Below are 27,517 nucleotides of genomic sequence, written 5' to 3'. Positions count from 1 at the left end.
ACTCAAACCCAGATCCCTGTGGACGCACCCCATCTTAGTCGCGGAGTTCCTGGGTCTTGACACTCAACAGAATCAAGCAGACGAAAGATAGTACACAATAAACTGCTACAACAACAACATGGCGATTTCTATTATTAAAATAATAAAAACAAAATTTTACTTTAGACCACCTATGCGTTCCGGCGACCCATTTTTTGAGCTTTGTGTCATCTTTGCTATTGGGCATTATGTCCGCCTGCGGGCAGGTCACAACTTCCAATAAAAAAATTTGGGCGTTATGACCAAAAAATGGGACATAACGCCCAAAAAAATTTGGATGTTATGTCGTTGGGCGTAAGGACCGGTCACCGATAGCATAATAATCGATAATAATTATGTTATTCTCATTGTGCTAGACTTACATCGTATCAAATAAATGAAATGCCAATGAAGAGAGAACAATACTTTTCACAAAACTTTTCACTGAGTTAAAACCTGGAATCGGACAGCACTCATTGATATGTGAGAAGTTTGCCATTGTTCCTTAATGGTATGTTCAGGGGCAAATTTGCAATTTTGGATAAGAATTGATATGCTATTGGAGCTATATCAGGTTATGAACCAATTCCTGTCATACTTAGCTTGGATTTTGGAGCCCATAGTAGATGCCATTGTGAAAAATTTCAACTGAATCGGATAAGAATTGCACCCTCAAGAAGCAAAATTGGAAGATCGGTTTATATCAGATTATGGACCAATTCAGACTATATTTGGCATGTTTTAGAGATCAGTGACTGAGCAAAATTTCAGACAAATCGCTTAGGAATTACGCCCTCCAGAAGCTCAAGGAGTAAAATCCGAAGATCTGTTCATAAGGGAGATGTCTCAGGTTATGGCCGATTCAGCCAATATTTTGCACGAATGTTAAAGGCCATAAAACCAGTCACAGTGCACTGTCACTGTTCATCCAAATCGGACAAGAATTACGCTGTCTAGCTTTACTCCTTCGAAAGTTAGCGTACTTTCCACAGACAGACTGACGGACATGGCTAGATCTACTTAAAAATGGCATGGTGATAAAGAACAAATATGTTCTTTATGGCTTCGAAGACCAATCTTTAGATGTTTTACCAAACGAAATAAATAGCAGTGTCGAGTATATGCAAATAAAAACAAGTTCGGCTGGAACGGATCTTAAGAACCCGCAACCATGGATTCTGCTAAAAATTTACATAAAATAAATTTAGTTGAAGGGCATAATTTTACTCTTCGTACCAAATTTCTGCCAAACAGAAAAATTTAAGCTTCTAGGAACCGAACAAGTATACTGGAGAAATAGGTTTATATGGGAGGTATAACAGGTTATAGACCGATTTGAACCCAAAATTTTAGCCAATCGGGAAAAATTTCGGCTTCCAGGGTCTCAAGATCTCAAATCGGGAGATAGACTTATATGGGAGCTACATCAAGTTATAGACCGATATGGACCGTACTTGGCACAATTGTTAGAAGACATGATGGAATATTTCATGCAAAATTTTAGCCAAATCGGACAAAAATTGACGGACGTATATGGCTAGATCGACTTAAAATGCCAAGACAATTCAGCATATACAGGTGTGTCCAAAATGATAAGAATGTCTCATATGTTCACAAGCCAAGCTTTGTGGTATTTAATCATCCAAATTAAGTGATATTCGAAGGGTATTTGAAAGAGTATGTAAGAAGCACAGTTACAAATATAAGCTCATAATAAATATTATAGCTTTGGTTCTATGGATTGGTTTCTCGTTTGATTGTTGTTGTTGTTGCAGCCACGTTTTCATATTGAGGTTTCTTATAAAGGTTTCTCATTTTGTCTTTGAATCGCGTTGTTAAAAAAGGATATGTTACAAAATAAATTACAAGAAGAAAATACTGAGTGTAGAAAAGTGACAATTTAGCAATAAATTTCATAAATTTTAAACAATAATATTTGTAATAGTGGGACGTAGAAAGCAATGTTCAAAAGAAATGCGAGAATTAATCCAAAAATAATCAAAATACAATAAAAAAAATATATAGATAAATAAAAGACATAGAAGGATGCTTTGATCAAATGATTAGAAATGCCTCGTTATATAAAAAAATATACCGAAACATTTGGACTCAAACGTAAAACATCAACTATTAATGACCGTCGATTTTGTTATATAGCAAAGAGAACCCTACTGGGTCTTCAAACAAATTTAAGGGGGAGTTAATATGACTGAAATTGGTCCCACTATTCCCCAATGTTTGTTGAAAAATAACCTATTCGCAAAAGGACCAAGAAGGGTACAATTGCTGACCAAGAAGTATACAGTTACATGCTTCAACTTCGCTAAAGGACACATCGATTTGCCGATTGGAAACTCAAGGCACATATTGTGGACCGACGAATGTATAATTGTATAATTTGGTGAACAGCGTCTAGACAGCCGTATGCTGATATACCAAATACGTAACATAAAACACAATTAAAAAAAAGATGTGCACAACGGTATACGTCCAATAATGAAATATAAGACATCATGGATATGTTACAACTTTGGAGTAACTAATGTTACATTATGCAGACTGAAATATGCCTTTGAAATTGGTATTGTAACAAGATAATGACCGGAAACATACTACTAAATTGGCAAGGGGTGGTTTCAGATCATTGGGTTCGGTTAAGCTGTGACCTGTTCAGTCTCCTCTCGCCAATCCCACTGAACATTTAGGGGAGACTTAAATGTTACAGAGAAACGAATATCAAATGCGGAGAGCTATAGAAAGCATTGTGTAAAGCCAAGCAAAAATCTTTTTAAAGCTGTCCCAGGATCACATAACCATAGATGTGCCGAATACATCAAAAAACAGGGTATTAATCTAAGGATAGAAAAATTTTACATTTTTATAAATAAATTTTCAAATTTTGTGCCGTTTGATTTAAAAGTATTGGGTTGTGTATTAATATTCCTATTATTTTGAGCAGTTAATTTAAAAAAAAAAATATTCAAAGAAATATTTTAAACTATTGTAGCTTTAATTAAATAATTTATAGTAATACGGTTTGGAGATTTAATTAATAATTCATCTTACCTAAAAAAATCTAATAATTTTTTTTATAAAAAAAATAAATTTTTTTAGCGGAGCACACCCCTATTATTTTGTACACAACTGTATATACTTTATGGGGTCCCAGATCAATATTTCCAGGTTTTACAAAAGGAATGACTAGGTAAATATACATAGATGGTATAAAAATTGGGAGGGAAGAAACCGTCCCCCTTTTATGCACCACTTCGCTCTCCATTTCTGTGTGGAACCGATTTGTAAGTCCAGTGTGATACAAAATTGGAAAAACTGGTTGAATGCCATGAATGAGTTGGAATTGTTATATGAGGTTCACTTCCATGGAATAACAATTGTCGTCGATAACTTTTGGTTGCTATACCGCTTTATTCGTAAACAAAGTGACAGCTGACTCCGCCAAACAAGGTTGTTAATTTTTTTCTTATGTTCCCATTTCTTTAAAGAAAATCACCTCCCCCACCAGCCTCGCGCCATATAACAACCACAGACCAAAACAACATTTCGCCAAAGTGTACAATGAAGCCATCTAATGAAATCGACATTATAAAAAGCATAGCCTACCCTAACCCTGTATTTCATGGAAGTGAAGCATGAAGAAAAGAAAACTTACCATTTCCACCGGTTCCAGTTGGAGCAAGCACGACTTCCAAATAAATGTTAAAATCTTGTTGTGGGTTTACACTTATTGCGACGACCACAAGAACGATTAGAAAATATTTATCATTAATTATATTGTTTTTCTATGGAAGACAAAGGGGTTGTCCCGATTATATTGATTGTCAAATTGTTAATAATTTTTTATTTCCCCCAATATTTATTTATATTAATTTCCTGTCTATTCTCGAACTCTTTGTTTGTTTGGCAGCGTTGCCCTATAACGATAACACAAAAATGTTGCCGGACTAACGTAAAATATTAATAGAGCATAGAAATAACAGAGGAATTTTATTTCTCACAACATTTGGTAGCCACTGTCAAGCTTATAGGTGTCGTTAATTATTTTATTTTTCTTCAAAGAAAGCAGCCCTGCCGAAAAAATGAAAAAAAAAATCAGATTTACAGCAACAAGAAAAGGCATAAAAGAAAGAAATATAGTGGAATGCTCCATACGGAGTAGCTGCAACAGCAGTCGCGGACAATCAGCGATTTCGAGCGGAGAGTCTCAGTGAGAGGCCGGGCGGCACCGGCTCTTGCACCTGAGTGCCTATGATGCTCGATATGCCAAGGCGAGTAATTGGCCTTTAAATAATTGCCGCTGCTATCGGTCCTTTAGACCGGAACGAACTTGCTCACCTACAGGAGCTTGAGAGGATCGCCACCTCCACATGAAAATGTGACTACAGGACATCGCACAGAACGGACTTCTTTCTTTACTGCGGGATTTTTTTAAAATTTTATTGTAAATTTATTTATATTTACAAATAAAACCTCCACGCACCCTATTGCACAATTGCAACCGCGATGCCGGGATCCTTTCCAACCGACATGGATTATGATGTAGGGCACGGCCAAACAATTAAAGGTGATCTCATTACAACAACCACAAATCATATGGTGCAATCCGTCATCTTGTCATCAAACTGAACGACGTTTTGCCAACACACACAGAGAAATTTGTATGCGTGCGTATTTACGTGTGCGTACATGAGCAGAGAATATTTGAGAAACAACAAAAAGAATGCAAACAAAAATCTGACATCTTAATACCAACAAACTGGCCGGCTGCTAGTAGCTGTTCGCGTAAGACCACCTTTTTAAATCCGCCTTGGATGTCGCGAAAGAAGTGACCTCAACGTCAACCAGATAAATGACAACTAGCACAGTGTCAAACAACAACAAACAATCAAGCCCGAAAAACGAACGCATACAATGCTGACTTGTCCGAACTTAATAAAAGTCTTGAAAGAAACATTCTTAGTGATTTGCCTTTCTGGGCATTCTAAATGGTTTGGAGATAAAATTCGTCAAGCAGGCTTGTACTAGCCAAACACAACGAAAGCTTGTTGATAAAACCGAAGTTGAGTCTAAGAAGACTTGGTGCCCGCCAATCTTCCTCTACAATATCAATATAAAAGAGCTAGTAGATGATTTACGTTTCAAGATCCCTGATAGCTCTTTTTAAGTCAAAAACCTTAATAGAAATACGAGTAAACTCTGCAATACTGCATGAGTCCATGATGGCAATTCTTCATAAAAAGAACATTCCATCTAATTTCTTTACCCTCAAGACAAGAATCTGTGGTCATTCCTGGTCTTCATCCTAATACCGAAATTGACCAAATTCCAGTTGAATTAAACACCACAATTCCCGACACTGTTGTCTTAGTTACGAAGTTTAAGACACCTTTTTTAAGACAGCTTTTATAAAAAAAAAAATATTGACAATGGACTATTTCTAATCTCTTTACAACCGGGCAAGGCATTGGGTGACGTAGCCAGCATTCGTGGAATCATGAACCAAATTATAACTTGGGAAAAATCGAAAAGGAATGCCATCGATGTCAAAGATGGGGCCATATTAACCGATTCAGCTTTCAAACGCGTTAAATGTGACGAAAAGCACGGACATGGTGAGTGTTCTCGTGAAAGGACGGATGCTTCTGATCCAAACTGCTAGAATTGTAAGTAAAATGGCCATGGCCAGCAAATTATAAAGATTCTCCCTTCTACAAAAGATATGTATATAGCTGCTCGTCGAGGCAGGATAAACAAGGCTATAAACACATCAATTCCATTGCGAAAAGCAATATGAGTAAAACCGTTTCTTCTACTATTTCTGGGAAATCGTATGCAAATCTTTTTCACTCAAACTAAAAAATCTCCCATAATTGAACAATTTCTTGCTCTTGCCAACTTTATTTTGGAGCCTGAGGAATTATCTATAGAGCAGGAAATCAGCATTTTCCTTATGGAGTATCAATCCATACAAAAAGCTGAGGCAAAGAAAATTAAATCTAATGATCATTCATAGATCTTTAAATTTACTCACATACACCACACATTCGCCACAATCTCGGGCACAATAAAATTGATGTTGGTTTGATCCAAAAATACCACTTGCGCAGATGTCGTCACCATGGTATAACTAAGAGGAAGGGTCATTAGCACAATAACAAAAATCTACCCCAAACGAAACTACCTTGAGTGGCAAGTGCCGTAAATTGAAATCTCAAAGTGGTTTTAGAAATAAACTTTGTTTTACAACTTATCTTTTACAAATGTTTTTTATAAATGTATTTTCATCATTATAACACTGTTTTTTTGGATATATGTGGAAAATCAGATCAAATAAAACTACATTTTAAGATTTTAGAAAAATATAACAGCTGTGATATAAAGAAGAAATGTACTATAACAGAAGAAATGTACTCAGCTGTTCGCATGACCTTACCTTATTACTGCATCCTGGGTCGCCACTTGGGGTAGCCATTTCAATTAGAAAGGATATTGAATATAACCGAATTGTTGTCTCTAACCTTGGTATCAACTCCACGTTTATTCAGATCAATACGACTTCGGATAACATCCAAGAAAGAATAATTATTGGCCTCATCTACATCCCATGCAATTATGCTGCACAGTCTTCATGCCGATTTAGACAAACTTCTGAATTTGCTAAATAACTACGATGATTTCATAGTTGGTGGCGATTTTAATTATAAGAGTTCCTCATGGGGCGATAGTACCGAAAATTCAATTGGCAACATTCTACATGCCTGGGTATTGAATGATATCTTGGACGTAGTACGGCTGTGCGATAACACGCCCTCGTATCCTAATGGTCCTTCTTTTCTCTCCAGCCTTATCTTATCAACCCTATTAATATGAACTTTATAATTTCAAGCCTTTCCACCTTCTCGAATCATTTCCCAATAATGTTGGAATTGAATCTGCTTTCTTCTGTGTTATGGTGGTGTTCGGAGGTGCAGGATTTACCGGACGACAAATCCGCGTTTGTGGTGTCATATGGTGCCTTGCCGGTATGCTGGCGTTGAGCACGGCTAGAGCTCGCCGGACAGGGGTGGTTCTTGCAACCAATGATCCTTACACCATACACAAAAAAAAAATCATACCGGTCTTAACTAAATAAAAATGAAAAAGGAAGGCCAAAATAAGTCCACAAAGATAGGGGTAGACGAAGATACAATGAAAAAAAGAGAAAACGTTCACTCACGAAATGAATGGACAAATAACCTAGACTGCACTGGACGATACGTGGCTTGGCGGCTGACTTTCCAAGCGTTTGCCCTCCCACAGAAGCCCTAATCGGGCTTCACCATGATATCCATTCCCATGGATATCCCATTGGATATCCCAAAGACAGTACCGAAATTAGCCTAAGTCAACAACATGTTTAGAATTCTGTTCAACGTTATAAAATCTTTCATAGTGTTATTCTAGCGAACGACTAAAATACAAAACAGAATTGCAATTGAAATTAAGTTTGAAATCCAATGGGAAAGTAAATGCAAACATTCGGAAAATGTGAAATTTAAAAGATAAAAAAAGAAATAATCAAAAAAAAAATCAGAATAAACTTAGAAAAAAAAACAATAATATGAAACGGCCTTTCTCTTCTTCTTCTAGTGTAGGAACAGGACCAGGGATAATGCGAGATGGACTCCCAGATCGGTAGATGATGATGGCACCAGCTTGGTACCGGTAGATGGACCCTCAGTTGATCTGTCCGTCCGTATGTGTCTGTCTGTTTATTGGTAAGTATGTTCAATTTTTTTTCTTTGTGTTTGGTACCTATATTTGCATTAATATTGTTTGTATGTACTTTTTATGTAGTCTTTTTCTCTCGGTGGCGTTATATGTAAAAATATACATATGCATGTATTTTTCTTAGATTCTCTTGCATTAGAGACAGCACAATCGGCCTCACTATTGGGACACTACCACCACTTTAAACCTACGGCAAAGCTACCTAAGCTGAGCTCAACCTGAGACGCCTTGGGAACCTTGTATACAAAAGTTAAAAAGGTAAATTTCGTAGAAACTAAATACACGATTGTCCTGCCTAACCACTCTTAATAAACATTTGCATTTTTCTTTCTTTACAAATATAGGCTGAAACAAAAGAAAAATAAGGAAGTCAAGCCTGGAGTTCGTTTGTCCGAAGTTAATGGTAATTCAACCGTCCGCATAGGGCTTTACATGGGGCATGTCGGTGTGAGCATGCCACTTTGCTGCGTCTCCCACGTTAATTGAAGAGGTGATGGTGGCTGGACGTAGCCGAAAGGATACGTTTATATTTGTAGTTCAAATCTTGCTTGTAATTTTGAGGTTTTGTTTAGCTTGCAAGTTTACGGTTTATTTAGCTTGAACGTTTTTGGTTTATTTAGCTTGCAAGTTTTTGGTTTATTTAGCTTGTAAGTTTATGGATTATTTAGATTGTAAGTGTTTGGGTAGTTTATTTTACTTTGCAGGTTATTTAGCAAGTTCATTTAGCTCTTAAGATTAAAGTCTTTTTTTCAGGTTTAACTTTTTCATATTTAGGTTACAAATTCAAGTTTCAATGTTTGTTTGGCACACAATTACCCATCAATAAAAAACACAAGCATTAGCATCTCTTTCTTCTACTTTAAAAGTGTTGGTTAGGTCATACAACAAGGCATATGTCTGGCTTTAGTTTCACAACAACAAAAAAACACTCGATTTCACTCGATTCCACACGTCCAACCAGCTTCAATGTTCAAATCCAAGAGAAAGGAAAAAGCCCAGGAAATCGTCCATTTTCCAAAAATTTCCTGTAATGGCCCTTTTTCCTTTCACCTTTCTTCTCATTGTTTGTATTTGTCCCCAAGCCACCAGTCATGAACACCGGCACCTATACGGCAGCTGTTTATGCTGTGTTGCCAATCGAATACACCTTGTGTCATTCACAATAACACGATTAGTGGCCCTACTCAAGTTTTGACATCGCTCACACAACAAACCCAACCATCTTGCCGATATCACTATCTAAGGATGGGAGGGAAAAAGTGCGATTTCTTGCCTTGTCTAACGGTTCAAAATCCGACTATTGATGAACGGGCACCCCTAAAAGATGATCGGAACTAACATCCCTACCTCTTTTCATCAATACATCGTTCAATCAGCGGAATAAATCGTCCACTTACCCCAAATTTTAAGAAACTTTTATGTCACACACACTCAATTTTACGTTCTGAATTGTACCGGGGACGGTGTCCCGAACACGCTTACGACTACCACGTTGTATTAAACACCATAAAATGTAGGTTTTTATTACCAAAAGTCCCATATCCTTACGTGAGTCCCCTCCTTTACTCTATATCGCCGCGTGAGGACCACCCTAATAGGTAATGTCATACGCGACCGCCGCTAGGGCCGGAGATACCAACTCGTGGTGAATGAAAATATCAGCCGAAGTTAAGAAGAAGAAGAATAATTAAAAATAATGAAAAATGCAACCGGGACGGACGGACACCGCAGCCTCACCGATGGAAAACCAGAAAATAACATGGTAAGTATTATTACAGTGAGAAAACTAATTTGTGCAAAAATAAAAAAAATAAATAGTGCTCCAACGAAAGGTATGTGCGTGCGTTAAACGAAAAAGGCGCGAAAGTGAAAAAAGCCCGAATAAAAATGGCATGGTTATATGCGTGTGTGTGTGTGCGTGAGAGAAAAAAATTTAAGCAAATTTTCCAAAAAAAAAAAAAATATAAATAGCATAAAATTGAATGTACGGCACAATAAGAAATAATCTTAAAGTTCCCCGAATCGCCAAAATAAAAAATTCATCCATGTCCAAACAAAACTTCAACCAAAGTGTCCAAAGAAAGTCACAGTGCAAGTATCAACAAATCACCCATTAGCAAACAGTAGTTAGTAGTAGTAGTAATTGTTATGCCGCCAAATAGTGAAAATAAAAACAAAACAAAAGTTCAAAATTCACAAAAAAAGGTTTAATTAATAACCTATAAATGCAGTGCCATAAAAACCGCGTGAATTTCAAAAACATGTTTGCGTCAATCCTATACACCCACACCCTCCAAACATTTTCTATCGTGCGAGTCACTAAATCAGCACTCACGGAAGTTGAAAACAATCTCAGGCGATATCATTTTTTACTCTAATAAGTGTCTCGGTACGGGAGAAAACGTTCCACTTGGCGATATATACCCATGAGTGACTAAATAGGGACTAAAAAAAGTGCAAAATTCGATTATCAACGTCATTAATAAAAATAAATTTTTATTTGCTAATGTTTTTTTTTTACCTTCTAGAGTGAGGCTTATTTTTATTTCTCTTTCTAATTTATTTCTTTTCCAAATCAGGATTAATAATCGAAGATTTTATTTGCAATGATTTTCCCTGACTGGGATTTGAACAGCCAACCTTACGATTGTGATGCTTATGCTATCGCTCTGTGCTACCGGCCTTTCTTCATTACAGAAGGCTAAGTTAACATACATTCTCTTGTTTGGGCTTTTTTGAGTTAGCGTCCAAAACAAAAACAAAAAATCTATTTTTAAATTTGTAGCAATAACAGTTGATTATGAGAAACTAATTAGCGAAACATAAATGATAGAATTCCGACAGTAATGTATTTTGTTGTTGTAAATCATGAAATCTCTACAAACTATCATACAAAAGGATCTAAAAAGTGACAATTCTGGGAGGGAGTGAGAAAGTCACTTCCAAATGTTTGGAGGGCAGGCGTATATACAAAAATAAATAAACTCACCAATATATCAATGGTGCTTAAGAGTGTACCCGTGTAGAGTAGTGCAACGGTACCAAACGCAAGTGTGCGTAACCCACTCAAATGATGAATGGGGGTGGGGGGGAATGTATAACCAACATGCCAACAAGTGTAATGGAGTGAACCAAGAGTGAAATGAAAAAAACAAAGAAGAAAGAAAAAATCGAATGTCGGAATTGGAACTCAAAGTGCTAAAAAAACGAATAAAGTGATGGACAGCAAAAATAACGAAAAAAAGAGAGTATGTCTAAAAAAATTTAAATTAAATTTCGGACGGATAGAAAATTACCAAAGTCCACAAATTGAAAATGAACCAAAAAATTTTGATGCCCAATAATTAAGTGCAAAACGGTGAAGATAAAAAACAATATCCCAAATAAAAAAATTGCGTGTCAAGGTGGAAAAGTAAACCAAAATGATGTGAATGCGGTCGAAAAACGGAAGTTGCAATAAAAATCAAAAACAAAACAATTGGAGTGGTGTAAATGAGTTCAATGGCCTGACGAGTGAAAGTGAAAAGTGAAAGCTACTGCAAAACATTAAATATTTCAATAAAAAAATAAAAATGCCAAAAATAATGAGTAATTGCGCATAAAGGCTAAAGTTTACCAATCGACCATCGGCAACCAATAAAAACGAAATAAAGTGATAAATCAATAAAGAAAATTAATGTGAATGCAGCAGTGAAAAAGCCAATTTCAGTAAAAAAAACAGAAAATTCTAAAAAAAACAAAAAAAATAAAAATGATTTTGCCAATTTTTTAAATTTTACTTCTCTGCCAAAAACTTGCCAAAAGCTTTTACAGTGGCCGCCCTTGAAACTATTGCCGGCAAAATTCTTGTGTGTTCTACTCGTTTGACTGGTTTGTTTTCTTTATGTATTTCATGAAAAAAAAAATATGTTTGTATATGTAGTAGAGAAAACCCTAAGTGCAGATAAAGAAACAAGTTTTAGAATGGAAGCAAAAACATTTGACCGCTGTCAAATTTCGTTCGCGATTAAAAATTTCAGCGGTCATTTCTTCAAGCTTGTCCTTAGACAAAAAGAATTATCGTTAGAACCGGGCTCTTCGAAAAACTGTTATCACTTGCGCTAAAATAAACGGGATTAGGCGTTGTGAAGTTGTAAACCGTTGTGGAAGAAGAGAAAAAAAATTAAAGCCTCTATGCTGAAACAGGAGTTAGATCTGTGGTCAAGTACAATTCTCCGGAGAATAAGTATATATAAAAAAGAAAATTCGATCAGCACATATTCGCGCCTTTCTCATCCGCGGCTAACACTCTCCCCAAACCGCTCACCCACGAAAACATACGTGGTGCTCCTGACCATCAATCTGGAGATGTGCATCAGGGTCATCGTCACTGGATACTGCGTCTTCGGCTTATTCACCGTAGTGAATTCGCCTTGTGTCTCCCTCACACTGTGATTCCATCCGCGATAATTGTCCTCTGGCAGCTCATAGTCCTTACCATCTTTCCCCTTACTACGATGTGCATCCTAATGTCATAGATTCGCTGGGGCACAGGGGGTAGGCTCCTGAGGTCTATGACACGTCACAAGCTGACCGCCCAGAGACGTCCGCACACGATGGAATCACCACTTGAGGAAGCTTTAGTGGTACTCATGTCACGAAGACTCAATTGAGCGCCGTTGTGTGCTAAAATACATAAACTCCTGTACAGATCATGCTAAAAAAAGAGGCCTGAAACCTTGTGCTTTGCCCATGTGCATCAAAAGACAAACACTATTGTATTCCAAAGAAAAAGTTGTAACTTGGAAGAAAAAAAAAATGTGTGCAAAATTCAGCGTTTAGCTAGAAGAAAAAAATTATATATATTTATATATATATATATATCGCCAAGAGCACTACGCTACTCTGGCATAAAATAAGCATATATAACAAAAAAAAAAAAAATAAAAATAACTCTAAAGACCTTATATCTATCCCAGCCTACAAAAACCCAATTCGTATGCCATTTAAGGCAACTAAACGGACTACAAAATATAGAAATAAAAACGTAATCCATATTCAATTCAAAGCTAAAAAAAATAATTCATTTATCTAAAACTAAAAGCCTAAACCTATGTGACTACTAACTACGTGACTCTTAACCTATTGCCTCAAATCTTTGGCGTGAAAGACACCCAAAGACTTTTCCTTTTCTTTTACATTTCAGGGTCGTTCAACATCTCTAGTTTACGCGCGATCTTATAAACGCTACCATGTGTGGCGATGTTGACCCCGAATAGCGCATAATATGGTTTCACCTTTATAGCGCTATGCACCGACGAGCGCAAGGAACACTCCACTTCCGAAAGGTGCCTATCCCATTCGCGATGGTCCTCCTGAAGGTATGCCCTTATCACGGCCAGTACCAACAGGTTCACCCGGTTTAACATTATGGCTTACCCAAAATGTTTAACCAACTCCTGGAATTCCCTATTTACAAACTGTTTGCCATTGTCAGAGACCTCTGTCCAATGACCTCTGGAGTGCCAAACTTATGGAAAACTTCTGAAATCAGAAACTTTACCACATTTTTGGCACTCGCCTTGGCCATTGCTTTTAACAGCAAGTATTTAGACATATGGTCTAAAACAATAAAAATATAGGAGCGCGGATAAGGGCCTAAGAAGTCAACGTATATGCGTTGGAATGGTCGCTCCACTTTAAATTCCTTCCCCATGGGCGGACGTAAAGTTGTGGTTGCCGGCTTTGTTTCCTTGCACACCTGGCATTGATTCACAAAACTTCGCACCTGCAAATTCATATTTGGCCAGTAAAAGTACTCCTTAACTCGGTGCAAAGTCTTGTGCAACCCGCCATGAGCCGACGTAGGCGGACAATGAGCCCTTTCAATGACTTCCTCAGTCAGCTCGGCGGGTATCCACAACTTCCACGCGAAATCTTCACGCAATGGATCGCCATCGTAGTGTCGCGTTCTCTTATAGGCAATGCCATCGATGACTCGAAAATCGGGTAAACTAGGTAAACTTGTTTCAGCTGATCAAAAGCAGTCTTCGCCTGGTCGGTAAAGATAAAGGTCTTGCTTTTTTTAAGGGTATCGATGATCGGGGTCGCTATCGTCGCGTATCCGGGTTTGAAACGCCTATACCAACCGGTAGCGCAAATGAAGCTTCTCACCTGCATTGCTGTCTTCGGGTAGTCAAATCGTGTTATGGTTTCAACTTTCGCTGGATCCGCCTTGAGAGTACCTCCACCAATAATATAGCCTAAGTATCGGAGCTCTTTGAAACAAAATTTAGATTTTGCTACATTGATTGTGAGCCCCGCATTAGCTAACAAATCGGCAACACGATTCAGCAACTCCAGGTGAGTGTCAAAATCTGGCGATACCACCAAGAGATCGTCCAAGTAAACAATAACACGGTCTCTTAGTGCTGCGGGAACCACTTTGTCCATTAACCGGCATAACCTCTGTGCTGCATTACACAATCCAAAAGGCATGACGGTGAAATGGTAAAGAGGCCTCCCAGGCACCGTAAAGGCTGGGTTTCTCTTTACTGGATTCGTCAAGGGGTATCTGCCAGATAGCATCCTTTAGGTCGACAATGGAATATAATAATTATCACCAAGCCGGCTGAGTAGACCTTCAATATGCGGAAGAGGATAGGCGTCCTTGTCGGTGAGGGCATTCAGCTTGCGAGCATCAATGCATAGTCTATTTTTCTCGCCCTTGCGGACTAATGTCACTGGATGACTCCAGGGACTATCGCTCGGCTCTATCACCCCCAAGGCTAACATCCTATCCAACTCCGCATACATTAATTTCTGCACAGCTGGCGACACCGGATAGTGCTTACTTTTCACTGGAGTTGCATCACGTGTGTCGATTGTGTGTACCTCAGACTGTGTCTGGCCCAAGCCTTTCTCAGTAAAGCAAGGGAATTTTTCTATCACATCTTCCAAGCGTTTTCGCTGAAAGTCTGACAACACATGGACTTTCTTGTCATCATTGACACAGCCGTCAGCTTCTTCACAAAGGCTCACATTGTTGGTGGTCAAACTCTCAATTTGAGCAAAAAGTTGAAATTTGCGCATAAAATCTATGCCGAGGAAAAGAGACTTTCCCAAAGATGGTACCAAAAAGAAAGTTATTTCATGAGACATTTTATTAAAGAAGACGGTGGCTGTGGCCCTGCCTATTCTTTTATGTGGACTTTCATCTGCCGTGTGTATATACGAGTGGAATGGATGTACTGCTGACGGTGGCTTGCGAGAAGGCTTTCCGCTCTTTTAACTTCTCAGTAAAAGCTTCCCAAGTCGTTAACTCTCACTGAGAATATCATCTGCGGCAATGCTGTTTTCAGGTTGCCCCTCATAATCTCTACCATTTCCGCTTCTCGATAGGGTTGCTTCTGCTGGTTTCGCAACTGAATCACCGCATTATAAAAATCCTCGAAGGATTCTTGGGGCTGCTGACGACGATTCAGAATTTGCGTTTGAATCTGGAATTCGTTTTCGAACCGCTGATATTGCGTCAGCAGAGCCCTCTCAATTTCTTCCCAAGATGGAAATTGCACACATTTGCGGTGGTTCCAGTACCAGTCAAGAGCTGGTTTCTCCAGGAGTTGGTGGAATTTGGTTAGAAACTCGCCTTCAGGGCAATCATAATCTCGTTTTAACTCGCCTACGCGAAATATAAATTCTTGGACGTTCATGGTTTTGGAGGTTCCATCAAATTTAATGCCTCATTTAGCCAGATTTAGCTTGCCGGCCGAATCCGTGTGTGTGCTGCTTCCAAGCCTTCCAAAATGTGAAGAAGGACCTGGGAAATGCGCTTGGTGCAACGGCGGCGGCAAATATGGTGGTGGTTCACTAGTATTAGGCTGTTGTGGCGTCTCATTAAAGGGCGTATAATAGTTTGGCTGTGGCCAGGAATTACGGTACACCGATGGCATGCTAAGACCGCCGGCCTCTGAAACTGGTGGTGCTGGTATAGATGATGGTGGGACAGCGCTGCTGCTTGGTACAAAAGGCGGTGTCTGTGAGTATAATGCCCCGGCCCGTTGATATCACGAGACTGGTGGAACTACTGGTGCCTGCATATGTGGCAAACCCCTAGACGGATGCGTTTGCGTTGGCCCCAAGGACATATGGTGTCTCTGGCCTAGTAGTGGACGCCCAGGCTGTCCTGTTGCCAGCTGAGCCATGGGTACATTGTTAGGAGGCACGGAATTACTCACTCCTAACAATCTTTTAGTAGCTTCAACAATGGTAGGTATCAAGCTGTTGATTCTTTCTGTCTGTTCCCTCTCGAACTCTATTCGGGGTAGACCAACGGCTGAAGAGATAATTTCGCGCATGCCAATACTTATAGCCGGATTTGCTGGAGGCACTGGGACATTGAGACCAGTGAGTGGGCTATAAGTTGGAGAGGATATATGGCCTTGCGAGCCGAATGTGCTGCTGAATAGCCGAGACAAATCGTTCATGCCTGGAGGTAGTGGTGGAGCAACGGACGAAAGCGCTGATGAGATGGGTGCATTGCTGGCTGCCGTTGTGGTTGTTGTTGCTATCGTGGAAGTCCGAGCTGGTTGGGTTGTATTCGCCTGAAAATTCCGAGAAGTTCCTGGCTGCATCCTGGGACGCCCAGAATCTTCTCTGCTTCCCGAACGAGTATTCAGTAAAAACGCCGAAGGGAAAAAGGAACTACAAATTCATGTAACGGATCGGTGGTAGGTAACAACTAAACAAAAAGGTAAGTAAATGTAAAATGATGTACGTATCGTATAGTGCCAGTGTATGCATGTTCTAATAAATTAATGTATTTTATTTCCAAGGTTTCGTGAGTGTAAACGCAGAAGACAAAAAACATGAAAGATAGAAAGTTAGCTACGATGGACAACACGTAGAAACATAAATCTTTGCCTGACTCTACAGCCCATGGACTAAGCCACGAATGCGTATGAGGACGAAGAATAGTGTGTATCCCGTGATAAAAAAAGGTAAGTCCAAAATCAAATAGGCTATAACTAGCTTTAATAATATTGACTCTAAATATAGAAAAATGTAGGCAGAAGTAGACATTTTCCTCCAAGTCCAAAGGCATTTGATGGCACTAGGTATCGCTACAACTAGTCACCAAGACCAAGGGCGAGGAGAAAACCGTCACTTTGATGCACATACTGTAATCTTCAAGTATCTATCGTCTCCTTTGATGAAGCTGCTCGTCTTCCAGAGTCTCCCAACTCGACTGGGCGGGACTTCACCAAATGAGACGTCCTCCACTTGACGATTACATATTGTGTAGGACTGATAAAAATAAATGAATGGGCTATTGCAATGAAATTAGGGACAAAACCCATCTCGAACGAAAAAGCAATTAAAAGCTCATTCGCACAAAGCTTTTAAGACTTCTAGTTCTAAACGATCATATCCCAAAACAAATTCCGTCTAGAAAAAGTCTGCTCAACTTGGGTCTTAAAGATAGTAAACGCGCTAGGGACTATTTAATGACCTAAACGGGACTCATTATCGACGAACAAGTAAACATAGGAATTTTCTACGCGAAAGAAAGAATTATTGACACTAAAAGGACTCATTTCGGCCCCACGTTGGGCGCCATTTTGTTATGGTGGTGTTCGGAGGTCCAGGATTTACCGGACAAAATCTTTCATAGTTTTATTCTAGCGAACGACTAAAATACAAAACAGAATTGCAATTGGAATTTAGTTTGAAATCCAATAGGAAAGTAAATGCAAACATTCGGAAAATGTGAAATTTAAAAGATAAAAAAAAGAAATAATCAAAAAAAAAATCAGAGTAAACTTAGAAAAAAAACAGTTATATGAAACGGCCTTTCTCTTCTTCTTCTAGTGTAGGAACAGGACCAGGAATAATGCGAGATGGACTCCCAGATCGGTAGATGATGATGGCACCAGCTTGGTACCGGTAGATGGACCCTCAGTTGATCTGTCCGTCCGTATGTGTCTGTCTGTTTATTGGTAAGTATGTTTATTTTTTTCTTTGTGTTTGGTACCTATATTTGCATTAATATTGTTTGTATGTTCTTTTTATGTAGTCTTTTTCTCTCAGTGGCGTTATATGTAAAAATATACATATGCATGTATTTTTCTTAGATTCTCTTGCATTAGAGACAGCACAATCGGCCTCACTTATGGGACACTACCCCCACTTTAAACCTACGCCAAAGCTACCTAAGCTGGGCTCAACCTGAGACGCCTTGGGCACCTTGTATACAAAAGTTAAAAAAGGTAAATTTCAAAGAAACTAAATACACGATTGTCCTGCCTAACCACTTAATAAACATTTGCATTTTTCTTTCTTTACAAATATAGGCTGAAACAAAAGAAAAATAAGAAAGTCAAGTCTGGAGTTCGTTTGTCCGAAGTTAATGGTAATTCAACCGTCCGCATAGGGCTTTACATGGGGCATGTCGGCCTGAGCATGCCAGTTTGCTGCGTCTCCCACGTTGAAGGTGGCTGGACGTGGCCGAAAGGATACGTTTATATTTGTAGTTCAAATCTTGCTTGTAATTTTGAGGTTTTGTTTAGCTTGCAAGTTTACGGTTTATTTAGCTTGTACGTTTTTGGTTTATTTAGCTTGTAAGTTTTTGGTTTATTTAGCTTGTAAGTTTATGGTTTATTAAACTTGTAAGTGTTTGGGTAGTTTATTTTACTTTGCAGGTTATTTAGCAAGTAAGTTCATTTAGCTCTTAAGATTAAAGTCTTTTTTTCAGGTTTAACTTTTTCATATTTAGGTTACAAATTCAAGTTTCAATGTTTGTTTGGCACACAATTAACCATCAATAAAAAACAAAAGCATTAGCATCTCTTTCTTCTTCTTTAAAAGTGTTGGTTAGGTCATACAACAAGGCATATGCCTGGCTTTAATTTCACAACAACAAAAAACACTCGATTTCACTCGACTCCTTACTTCCAACCAGCTTCAATGTTCAAATCCAAGAGAATGGAAGGAAATCGTCCATTTTCCAAAAATTTCCTGTAATGGCCTTTTTTTCTTTCACCTTTCTTCTCATTGTTTGTATTTGTCCCCAAGCCACCAGTCATGAACACCGGCACCTATACGGCTGTTATGCCGTGTTGCCAATCGAATACACCTTGTATCATTCACAATAACACGGTTAGTGGCCCTACTCAAGTTTTGACATCGCGCACACAACATCTGCAATAGTTACAAAATCTCCACAAATGTTCACATCGTACAAGAATACCAACTGGAACAATATCCGGAATGGCATAGAAATATCATGCCTCCTATAAATAGAAACTACGGAAATTGACAAATGCATTAGAAAATTCAGCAACGTAGTCACATCTGAGTCCGACTCTCAGAAAATTCTAATAGAACAAGGCAATTTCCACTTTCGGAGAAAGTAAGGCAACTTTTTAAAATAAAACACTATTGGCAGAAAGATTTTATAAACATATTTCATAGGACAGCTTATAAAAACAATAATTAAGGAGATCATCAATATTGAACATACGCAACATTTAAACTATAGAGTGCAAAACATAAAACCAGGACCATCAAAAACATAAAACCAGGACTATCAACTTACAAAGTAGTTGAAAGGAGAAAATATTCCCTTTGCCTTAACTAAACACACAATAATACTGTTCTGCATACTAACATATTGAACATACGCAACATTTAAACTATAGAGTGCAAAACATAAAACCAGGACCATCAAAAACATAAAACCAGGACTATCAACTTACAAAGTAGTTGAAAGGAGAAAATATTCCCTTTGCCTTAACTAAACACACAATAATACTGTTCTGCATACTAAGCATGACATAATTACCAGGTAGCGTACCGTACACAGCAGAATACAATTTTTTCTTGCGAAGAACACTATCTGTCAACGAATTTTGGTTGTGTGTGTGCATTATGGTTAAGAACCATAGACTCACAAACAATTAATAGGCGCGAACTAGTTACATACACAAAATCAAAGTTGCACTAATCACTGATTTTGACAGATAGTGCACTCAATATTTTGTTGTTGGACAACTGCCATTACCTGTAAATGAATATATCTTGATAATAAGTGTGAGATTGCTGAAAAATTCCAGGCTTTGTACGAGGAAACACTCAGTCAGACAACACCTCAAAATCCGGTCATTGATTTTGACTCGAGGTTGTCGGATTTTCTCTTCCCTGTGCCTTGCCAAATATACAAATTCTGCAACAATTTTTAAGACAAGAAATCAGGTGGTGCTGATGGAATCTTAAACATTATTCTGCGACAATTACCTCAATCTTCCTCGCAGTTCCTAGAATTTTTTTAATAATTGTATTAACTTGGGATACTTCCCATTGGAGTGGAAAAAAGGCTATATAATTCCGGTCAGGAAGAAGCCTGAGAGTAAAATGGTAGCAGAGTATCGTCCAATCTCATTGCTTTCTAATGTGGGTAAAATATACGAACAAGTTATGAAATAGAAGATTGAGCATAAATTTATCATCAACCCTCTCAGATTATCAGTTTGGGTTTAGAAAATTTCACTCTACCGAACATGCACTACTCAAATTTCACACAGATATTACCCACAACCTCTGAAACCAGTCCTGGACGGTCGCCATAGCGCTTGATATTGAGAAGGCCTTCGACTCTGCGTCTCATAATGGAATTATATATAAAATGGTGGAAACTGGAATTGACCCCAGTTTTGTTATGAACCGACATTTTACTGTGCAAATTCAATTTGCACTTTCTCCGCCTGGCCGGGTCGAAATTGATGTTTCTCAAGGTAGCGTACTGGCTGCTTTCTTATTTAATCTCCTTCTATACGATTTTTCGCATACCACCCACGAACGCAAGCCATCTTATACGCTGATGACTGCATGATTTACGCTTATCATCCATCGCCAAAAAAGCGCTATATAGAGCATCAGCACATCTCAAACATATGGGAAATAGGGAATTAGAATAAACACAATGAGGCCATCAGCATCAGAAATGCTTCAGGCATATGTCCTAGAAATGTAGTACCCGAAAGTAAACAACTGCAACTTTCCCTCGAGGGCACGAACATTCCTTTTAAAACATCAATTAAATACCTGGGCATTAACTTCAATAAACTAATGAAATTTAACAACCACGCAAGAGCTACCCTACAAAAAACAAAAAGAATTTTAGGTTCATTTTCGTATTTGATGGATAACAAATACTTACCCCAAAATACGAAATTGCTATTGTATAAGGTGAGACAAAAAAAACTAATCTCAGCCAGCTTGTGGATGGACAAATACAGCGGGTACGTAAACACTTGGAAATTAAACACACAGGACAATGTATTTATCGGTTCGCTGGCATGCCGGTCTTTCATGGCATGCCTCGGCCTAACCTTCCCCAAACCATGGTGCTCCCGTGGCCCACTAAATCGAAGTACCCCAACAGCTTACTTACCTTTTCATTACACCATTCCTTCTCCTTTCTTTAGTTTCCTAACCCTTCATGGAAATGGAAAAAAAACGAAAATATTTCATTCTTACAAAATTCGGCATTGTTTTATTTAGAGGTCACAACTTCCCTGATACTCTCAATTTTGATATTAACAACAAAGCTTTTAATAACAAAAGGGTAGATAGAAAAACTAAGATGCAAGTTACCAAAACTAACAAATTCTTCAAAATTAGCAAATAATTTTCAAACAAAATGAAGGCTTTCAAAGTTAATTTCTAAATCTTGTGTGTTTTCAGATTCCTAATGGATAAATGTTCCGGATAAATGCCAATGGAGTCTCCGGGTATTGTGGTCCTGGTGGCAGCCTCTGCGGCCAATAGGGTCCCTTTTAGGTGCTCGTCTGTCCGTCCGTCTAGTCTTTGGTAAGTATTGTCGTGTTTAAGTGTATCTGTCGCAGTCAGTTCTTGTCTAAAAAAGTTTTTTTCTTTTATTATGGGCAAGCAAATATCCTTTATTATATATCATGTTTAGGCCACTGTATAGAACTCAACCAAAGGGTAAGTAGTAAAAAAAAGCTCGAATGTTGTCCCTATCTAATTTTCTTTTTTTATACCCTCCACCATAGGACGAAATTAGTATACCCCCAATTTCGTCATTCTGTTTGTAACTACTCGAAATATTCGTCTTAGACCACATAGAGTATATATATTCTTGATCGTCGCGACATTTTATGTCGATCTAGCCATGTCCGTCCGTCCTTCTGTCTGTCGAAAGCACGTTAACTTCCGAAGGAGTAAAGCTAGCCGCTTGAAATTTTGCGCAAATACTTCTTATTAGTGTGGGTCGGTTGGTATTATAAATGGGCCATATCGGTCCATGTTTTGATATAGCTGCCATATAAAACGATCTTGGGTCTTGACTTCTTAAGCCTCTAGAGGTCGCAATTATCTGATTTGCCTGAAATTTTGTGCGACGGATTCTCTCATGACCATCAACATACTTGTTTATTATGGTCTGAATCAGTCCATAGCCCGATACAGCTCCCATATAAATCGATCTCTCTATTTTACTTCTTGAGCCCCCAAAGGGTGCAATTGTTATTTGAATTGACTGACATTATACACAGGTCTCCAACATATAATTTAATTGTGGTCCAATCCGGGCCATATCTTGATATCGCTCTAATAGCAGAGCAAATTTTTTCTTATATCCTTTTTTTGCCTAAGAAGAGATGCCGGGAAAAGAACTCGACAAATGCGATCCATGGTGGAGGGTATATAAGATTCACTGGGGTATGCGACAGCGTCTAGGGCCCTCGGTGGAGTAGCGACAGTCGTTATGGATATCACAATTGCAGTTGCTGAAGTCTTTTATATGGCAGTGGAGGCTGAGGAGTCTTGGCTTTAGCTCTTTAGACCTTGGTTTTTAGCTTTAAAATTTACTTTATTTGCTTTGATTTTTTTTATTTCTTTTCAGGGTTTTCTTCTTCAATAAATATTTCTTTTTCTTTACAGGTTTCCTTTCCTTTTTTTATAACTTACCCTTTTTAGGTTTTAACAATTTAACTTTTTTTCAGCTTTTCGATTTGTTTATTTTCATTTATTTTTTATATTTATACATATATATATATGTATGTATATATATATATGTATATATATATATATATATATATATATATATATGTATATATATATATATTTATATATATATATAAATATATATATATATATATATATATATATATATATATATATATATATATATATATATACATATATATATATATATATATATATATATATATATATATATATATATATATATATATATATATATATATATATATATACAATATATATATATTGTTTTTAGTCTTTTGCATTATATTTTAAAGTTTTTTTTATAAGTTTAAGATCTTCACAAAACTTTTAATTTTAGTTTTAAGTTATTTCTTTAGTTTCTCAACTTTGTTTATTTTGTGACACAGTTCAATAAAACAAATATAATTTTTATACCCTCCACCATAAGATGGGGGGTATACTAATTTCGTCATTCTGTTTGTAACTACTCGAAATATTCGTCTGAGACCCCATAAAGTATATATATTCTTGATCGTCGTGAAATTTTATGTCGATCTAGCCATGTCCGTCCGTCCGTCCGTCTGTCTGTCGAAAGCACGCTAACTTCCGAAGGAGTAAAGCTAGCCGCTTGAAATTTTGCACAAATACTTCTTATTAGTGTAGGTCGGTTGGTATAGTAAATGGGCTATATCGGTCCATGTTTTGATATAGCTGCCATATAAACCGATCTTGGGTCTTGACTTCTTGAGCCTCTAGAGTGCGCAATTTTTATCCGATTGGGATGAAATTTTGCACGACGTGTTTTGTTATGACATCCAACAACTGTGATAAGTATGGTTCAAATCGGTCCATAACCTGATATAGCTGCCATATAAACCGATCTCGGGTCTTGACTTCTTGAGCCTCTAGAGTGCGCAATTCTTATCCGATTGGAATGAAATTTTGCACGACGTGTTTTGTTATGACATCCAACAACTGTGCCAAGTATGGTTTAAATCGGTCCATAACCTGATATAGCTGCCATATAAACCGATCTTGGGTCTTGACTTCTTGAGCCTCTAGAGTGCGCAATTCTTATCCGATTGGAATGAAATTTTGCACGACGTGTTTTGTTACGATATCCAACAACTATGCCAAGTATGGTTCAAATCGGTCCAAAACCTGATATAGCTGTCATATAAACCGATCTTGGGTCTTGACTTCTTGAGCCTCTAGAGGGCGCAATTCTTATCCAATTTGAATGAATTTTGGCACGTAGTATTTTGTTATGATATCCAACAACTGTGCCAAATATGGTTCAAATCGGTTCATAACCTGATATAGCTGCCATATAAACCGATCTGGGATCTTGACTTCTTGAGCCTCTAGAGGTCGCAATTATTATCCGATTTGCCTGAAATTTTGTACGACGGATTCTCTCAAGACCATTAACATACGTGTTTATTATGGTCTGAATCGGTTTATAGCCTGATATAGCTCCCATATAAATCGATCTCTCTATTTTACTTCTTGAGCCCACAAAGGGCGCAATTCTTATTCGAATTGGCTGACATTTTACACAGGTCTCTAACATATAATTGAATTGTGGTCCAAACCGGACCATATCTTGATATCGCTCTAATAGCAGAGCAAATCTTTTCTTATATCCTTTTTTTTTTGCCTAAGAAGAGATGCCGGGAAAAGAACTCGACATATGCGATCCATGGTGGAGGGTATATAAGATTCGGCCCGGCCGAACTTAGCACGCTTTTACTTGTTTTTGTTAATTCACATGTGTTTCCTTTTTTTTTAATATTCACTGATGGCTCCATCTCCGTTTGCTGCCAAAACCCAATCGAAAAAGAACTTGTCACCCTCCACATACTGACCATCATGGTTCCCCCAAGCCATCATGTCCACCGAGGAACCATCATGAAATTTGCTTTTCCAAAATAGCAAAAACAAATAACATATGATTCTCTGAACTGTCGTTGTAGTAGTCACATTTGTGTAAGGGGAGGTTACATATGATGGTAACGCAGGGTTGTATTCCCTAGTTGCCATAAAAAACGCGACTGTTCAAAACCAGATGTCGCTCTACTCCAATCAGGCATAGGGTGACACGCTACAATACAGATCAAAACACTTTGCCACTATTCTTCATTAAAACAACGGCCGGTTCTCACAGCGGCTTTAAAGGAAAAAGAGAAAGGTGAAAAAATACATATTTGTAATATGATAACTTGTTATACTCGTATTTATAAGAAACTTTTGATGAAACTAAGTAGACTAGCTTGTTCCTTTAATGTTGTTTGTTTGAAAAATATAATAATAAGAGTCAGTTTGTTGACAGAAGCTTTACAATTCAGGTGTGGGGTTCCCAAAAAAAAAATAAATAAAAAAAAAGAAGACTCAAAAAAAAAAAAAATTGTTTTTTAAATATGGATTCACGCCCTACTCGAGAAAGAATTCTTTCAGCTTTGAAAGCTTCAAATGTGGAATTTCCAGAAACAGCGTCAATTGCACAATTGAGAACATTATATGATTCTTTGCAAGTTAACGGTGGTCCATCAAAGCAGACTGAATTGCCTTCTGGAAATGTGGTTTCTTCTGATTCTGCAACTGTCACTACAATGTCATCCAATACTTTGAATGAAACTCCCGTTATTAATTTCGCAACTGCCGATCCTGAAAATTTGCTTCAGTCATTTCAATGTAATGGTGAGTCCACAAATCAAACTGAATTGGTTCTTGGAACTGCCGCTTGTTTTTCTGCCGCACGGACTTCAACCGATTTAATATCTAGAAATACATTTAGTGTCGCTTTTAATAACAGCGAAATTGGCGTATCCTGTGCAAATCTTCGGCAAACACAGACTTCAGTGCCTCCTTCCGTAATTTCTTCCGTCTATAATTATTCTGCTTCCGTTCCTGTAAATACAGTTCAAAGACAATTTCCTGGTACTTCAGGGACTGCTGCTTCTGTTTCTGCCGCCCGGACTTCATCAGTTATTTCCGATTTAATGAATACAAATACATTGGGTGTCGCTTTTAACAATAGAGCAATTGGCGTGTCCTGTGATGTTCTTCCGCAAACACAAACTTCCGTACCTCCTTCCGTATCTTCTTTTGTTGTTTCTTCCGTACCCTCCGTCAATTATTCCTCAGTTTCCGTTCCTGCAAACTTACTTCGAGGACAATTTTCTAGACCTTCTGTTCCATCACAGGTAACAGACCCTTTCATTCGTTCAAGCGTTTTATCCCGTGAAGCTGATGAACTAGAGAGTGAAATTAGAGTTTTGAGATTGAAGCAAGAAATGTTGGCTCTTCGAAACCAAATTGAATCTTTAGAAAACGGTGGAAAAAAAGGTTTCTACAAATATCAATTATGACGAGCTCTCTATGATGGTTCCGAAATTTTCTGGGAATGATGGACGAAATATTGAAAAATGGATAAACTCTTTTGAAAGCTACACTATAAATATGACTGACCAAGAAAAATATATGTGCTTAAGATATTTGCTGGTTGGAACTGCGCGAGAGTTCATGGAAAATTCAAATTACAAAGAATATAAGGAGTTGAAGAGATCGCTCTTAGACATTTTCAAGAGAACGGTAACGCAAGAAGAAGTTTATCAAAAATTGCGTTTGCGCAAGTTGAAACCAACAGAGCCGTGTATTGCCTATATAGTAGCAATGCAAACTATTGCAGCAGAAGGCGAAATCAACGAGCAAGAACTGGTTGACATTATAATAGACGGAATGGAAGATAAAACCAACAACATATCCATTCTATACGGATCAAACTCATTACAAGAATTGATGCATGGAATAGATAGATACGAGAAACGCAGGTCAAAAACAGTCAGTACTCATAAAGAAGGCCGTGACAATACTAAAGGCATACGATGTTTCAATTGCTCTCAATTTGGACATATGAAGAACACCTGCAATAAGCCTCGACGTCCACCGGGATCTTGTTTCCATTGTTTCCAAATGGGACATTTTTACAAGGATTGTCCTAAAAGGATGAATGTTACTGCTCCCATATTTTGTAGTAATGATATTGTAGACACAACACAAATGGTAAGTGTGGCCTTTAAATATTCTTGTGGATCCAAATATACTAATTCTGCGAATATTTCGTGCTTGATCGATTCCGGTAGCCCAATTAGTTTGGTTAAGATGTCTTTATTACCGACTGGTGTGATACGTTCGAAGAATTTAATACCAACTTCGTATGTTGGAGTTGGCAATTCCCCTTTGAAAATATATGGAAATATTTCTTGTTTAATAAAATTTAAAAAATCGTCTAAACAAATAGAATTACTTGTTGTTCCGAACGAGAGCATTCATGTTCCAATGATTCTTGGACGGAACTTTATGCATGCATTTAATGTAAAATTACTTCAAGTCAAGGAAACTACGAATGATATAGAAGTATTTGAATCCACAAGAAAAATAAATGACAATAATAATATGACCTCGGTGTCTACACCATCTACGATAAGCAATTCTTATGATAGTCCTGTGAATTCCCAAGTGATACGTACGGACGATATTGATCTAAATCCTTTGTTAAATTCATTCCAGAAGAAGACTTTAGAAGATCTTATTCATAATCGTTATATAACTCCAAAGGGAATTGATAAAAAGTCATCTGATTATAGGATGCAGATTAAATTATCTGATGATATTCCAATACACTGCTCTCCCCGTAGATTGT

The 27,517-nt window shown here is 37.8% G+C and overlaps 2 protein-coding genes across 3 annotated transcripts in view; one reads left to right on the top strand and one right to left on the bottom strand.

The window, feature by feature from the left end:
• The window catches only part of LOC106094231 (deoxynucleoside triphosphate triphosphohydrolase SAMHD1), a 102,026-nt gene extending 98,084 nt beyond the window's left edge, over nt 1–3,942 (bottom strand). For both annotated transcript variants that reach the window (XM_059360058.1, XM_059360059.1), the window contains exon 1: nt 3,689–3,942. Coding sequence is in view for 1 of the 2 variants with exons in the window: in XM_059360059.1 (XP_059216042.1) it covers nt 3,689–3,691 (3 nt within the window). In the remaining variant the exon portion in view is untranslated. The remainder of the gene's footprint in view (nt 1–3,688) is intronic.
• Nucleotides 3,943–26,461: 22,519 nt separating this feature from the next.
• On the top strand, nt 26,462–27,261 carry LOC131994296 (probable ATP-dependent RNA helicase vasa-like). Its single transcript, XM_059361025.1, has 2 exons — nt 26,462–26,877; nt 26,958–27,261. The coding sequence occupies exons 1-2, from the start codon at nt 26,488–26,490 to the stop codon at nt 26,964–26,966; spliced, it is 399 nt and encodes a 132-aa protein (XP_059217008.1). The 5' UTR covers nt 26,462–26,487; the 3' UTR covers nt 26,967–27,261.
• The last annotated feature ends 256 nt before the right edge of the window (nt 27,262–27,517 follow it).

This window comes from Stomoxys calcitrans, chromosome 1, assembly GCF_963082655.1.
Source record: "Stomoxys calcitrans chromosome 1, idStoCalc2.1, whole genome shotgun sequence".
NCBI lineage: Eukaryota > Metazoa > Arthropoda > Insecta > Diptera > Muscidae > Stomoxys > Stomoxys calcitrans.
This window is presented reverse-complemented; position numbering and strand designations above follow the sequence as displayed.

Coding starts and splice junctions, on each gene's coding strand:
- LOC131994296 (XM_059361025.1), top strand. CDS start 26,488: ATGCAAACTATTGCAGCAGAAGGCGAAATCAACGAGCAAGAACTGGTT.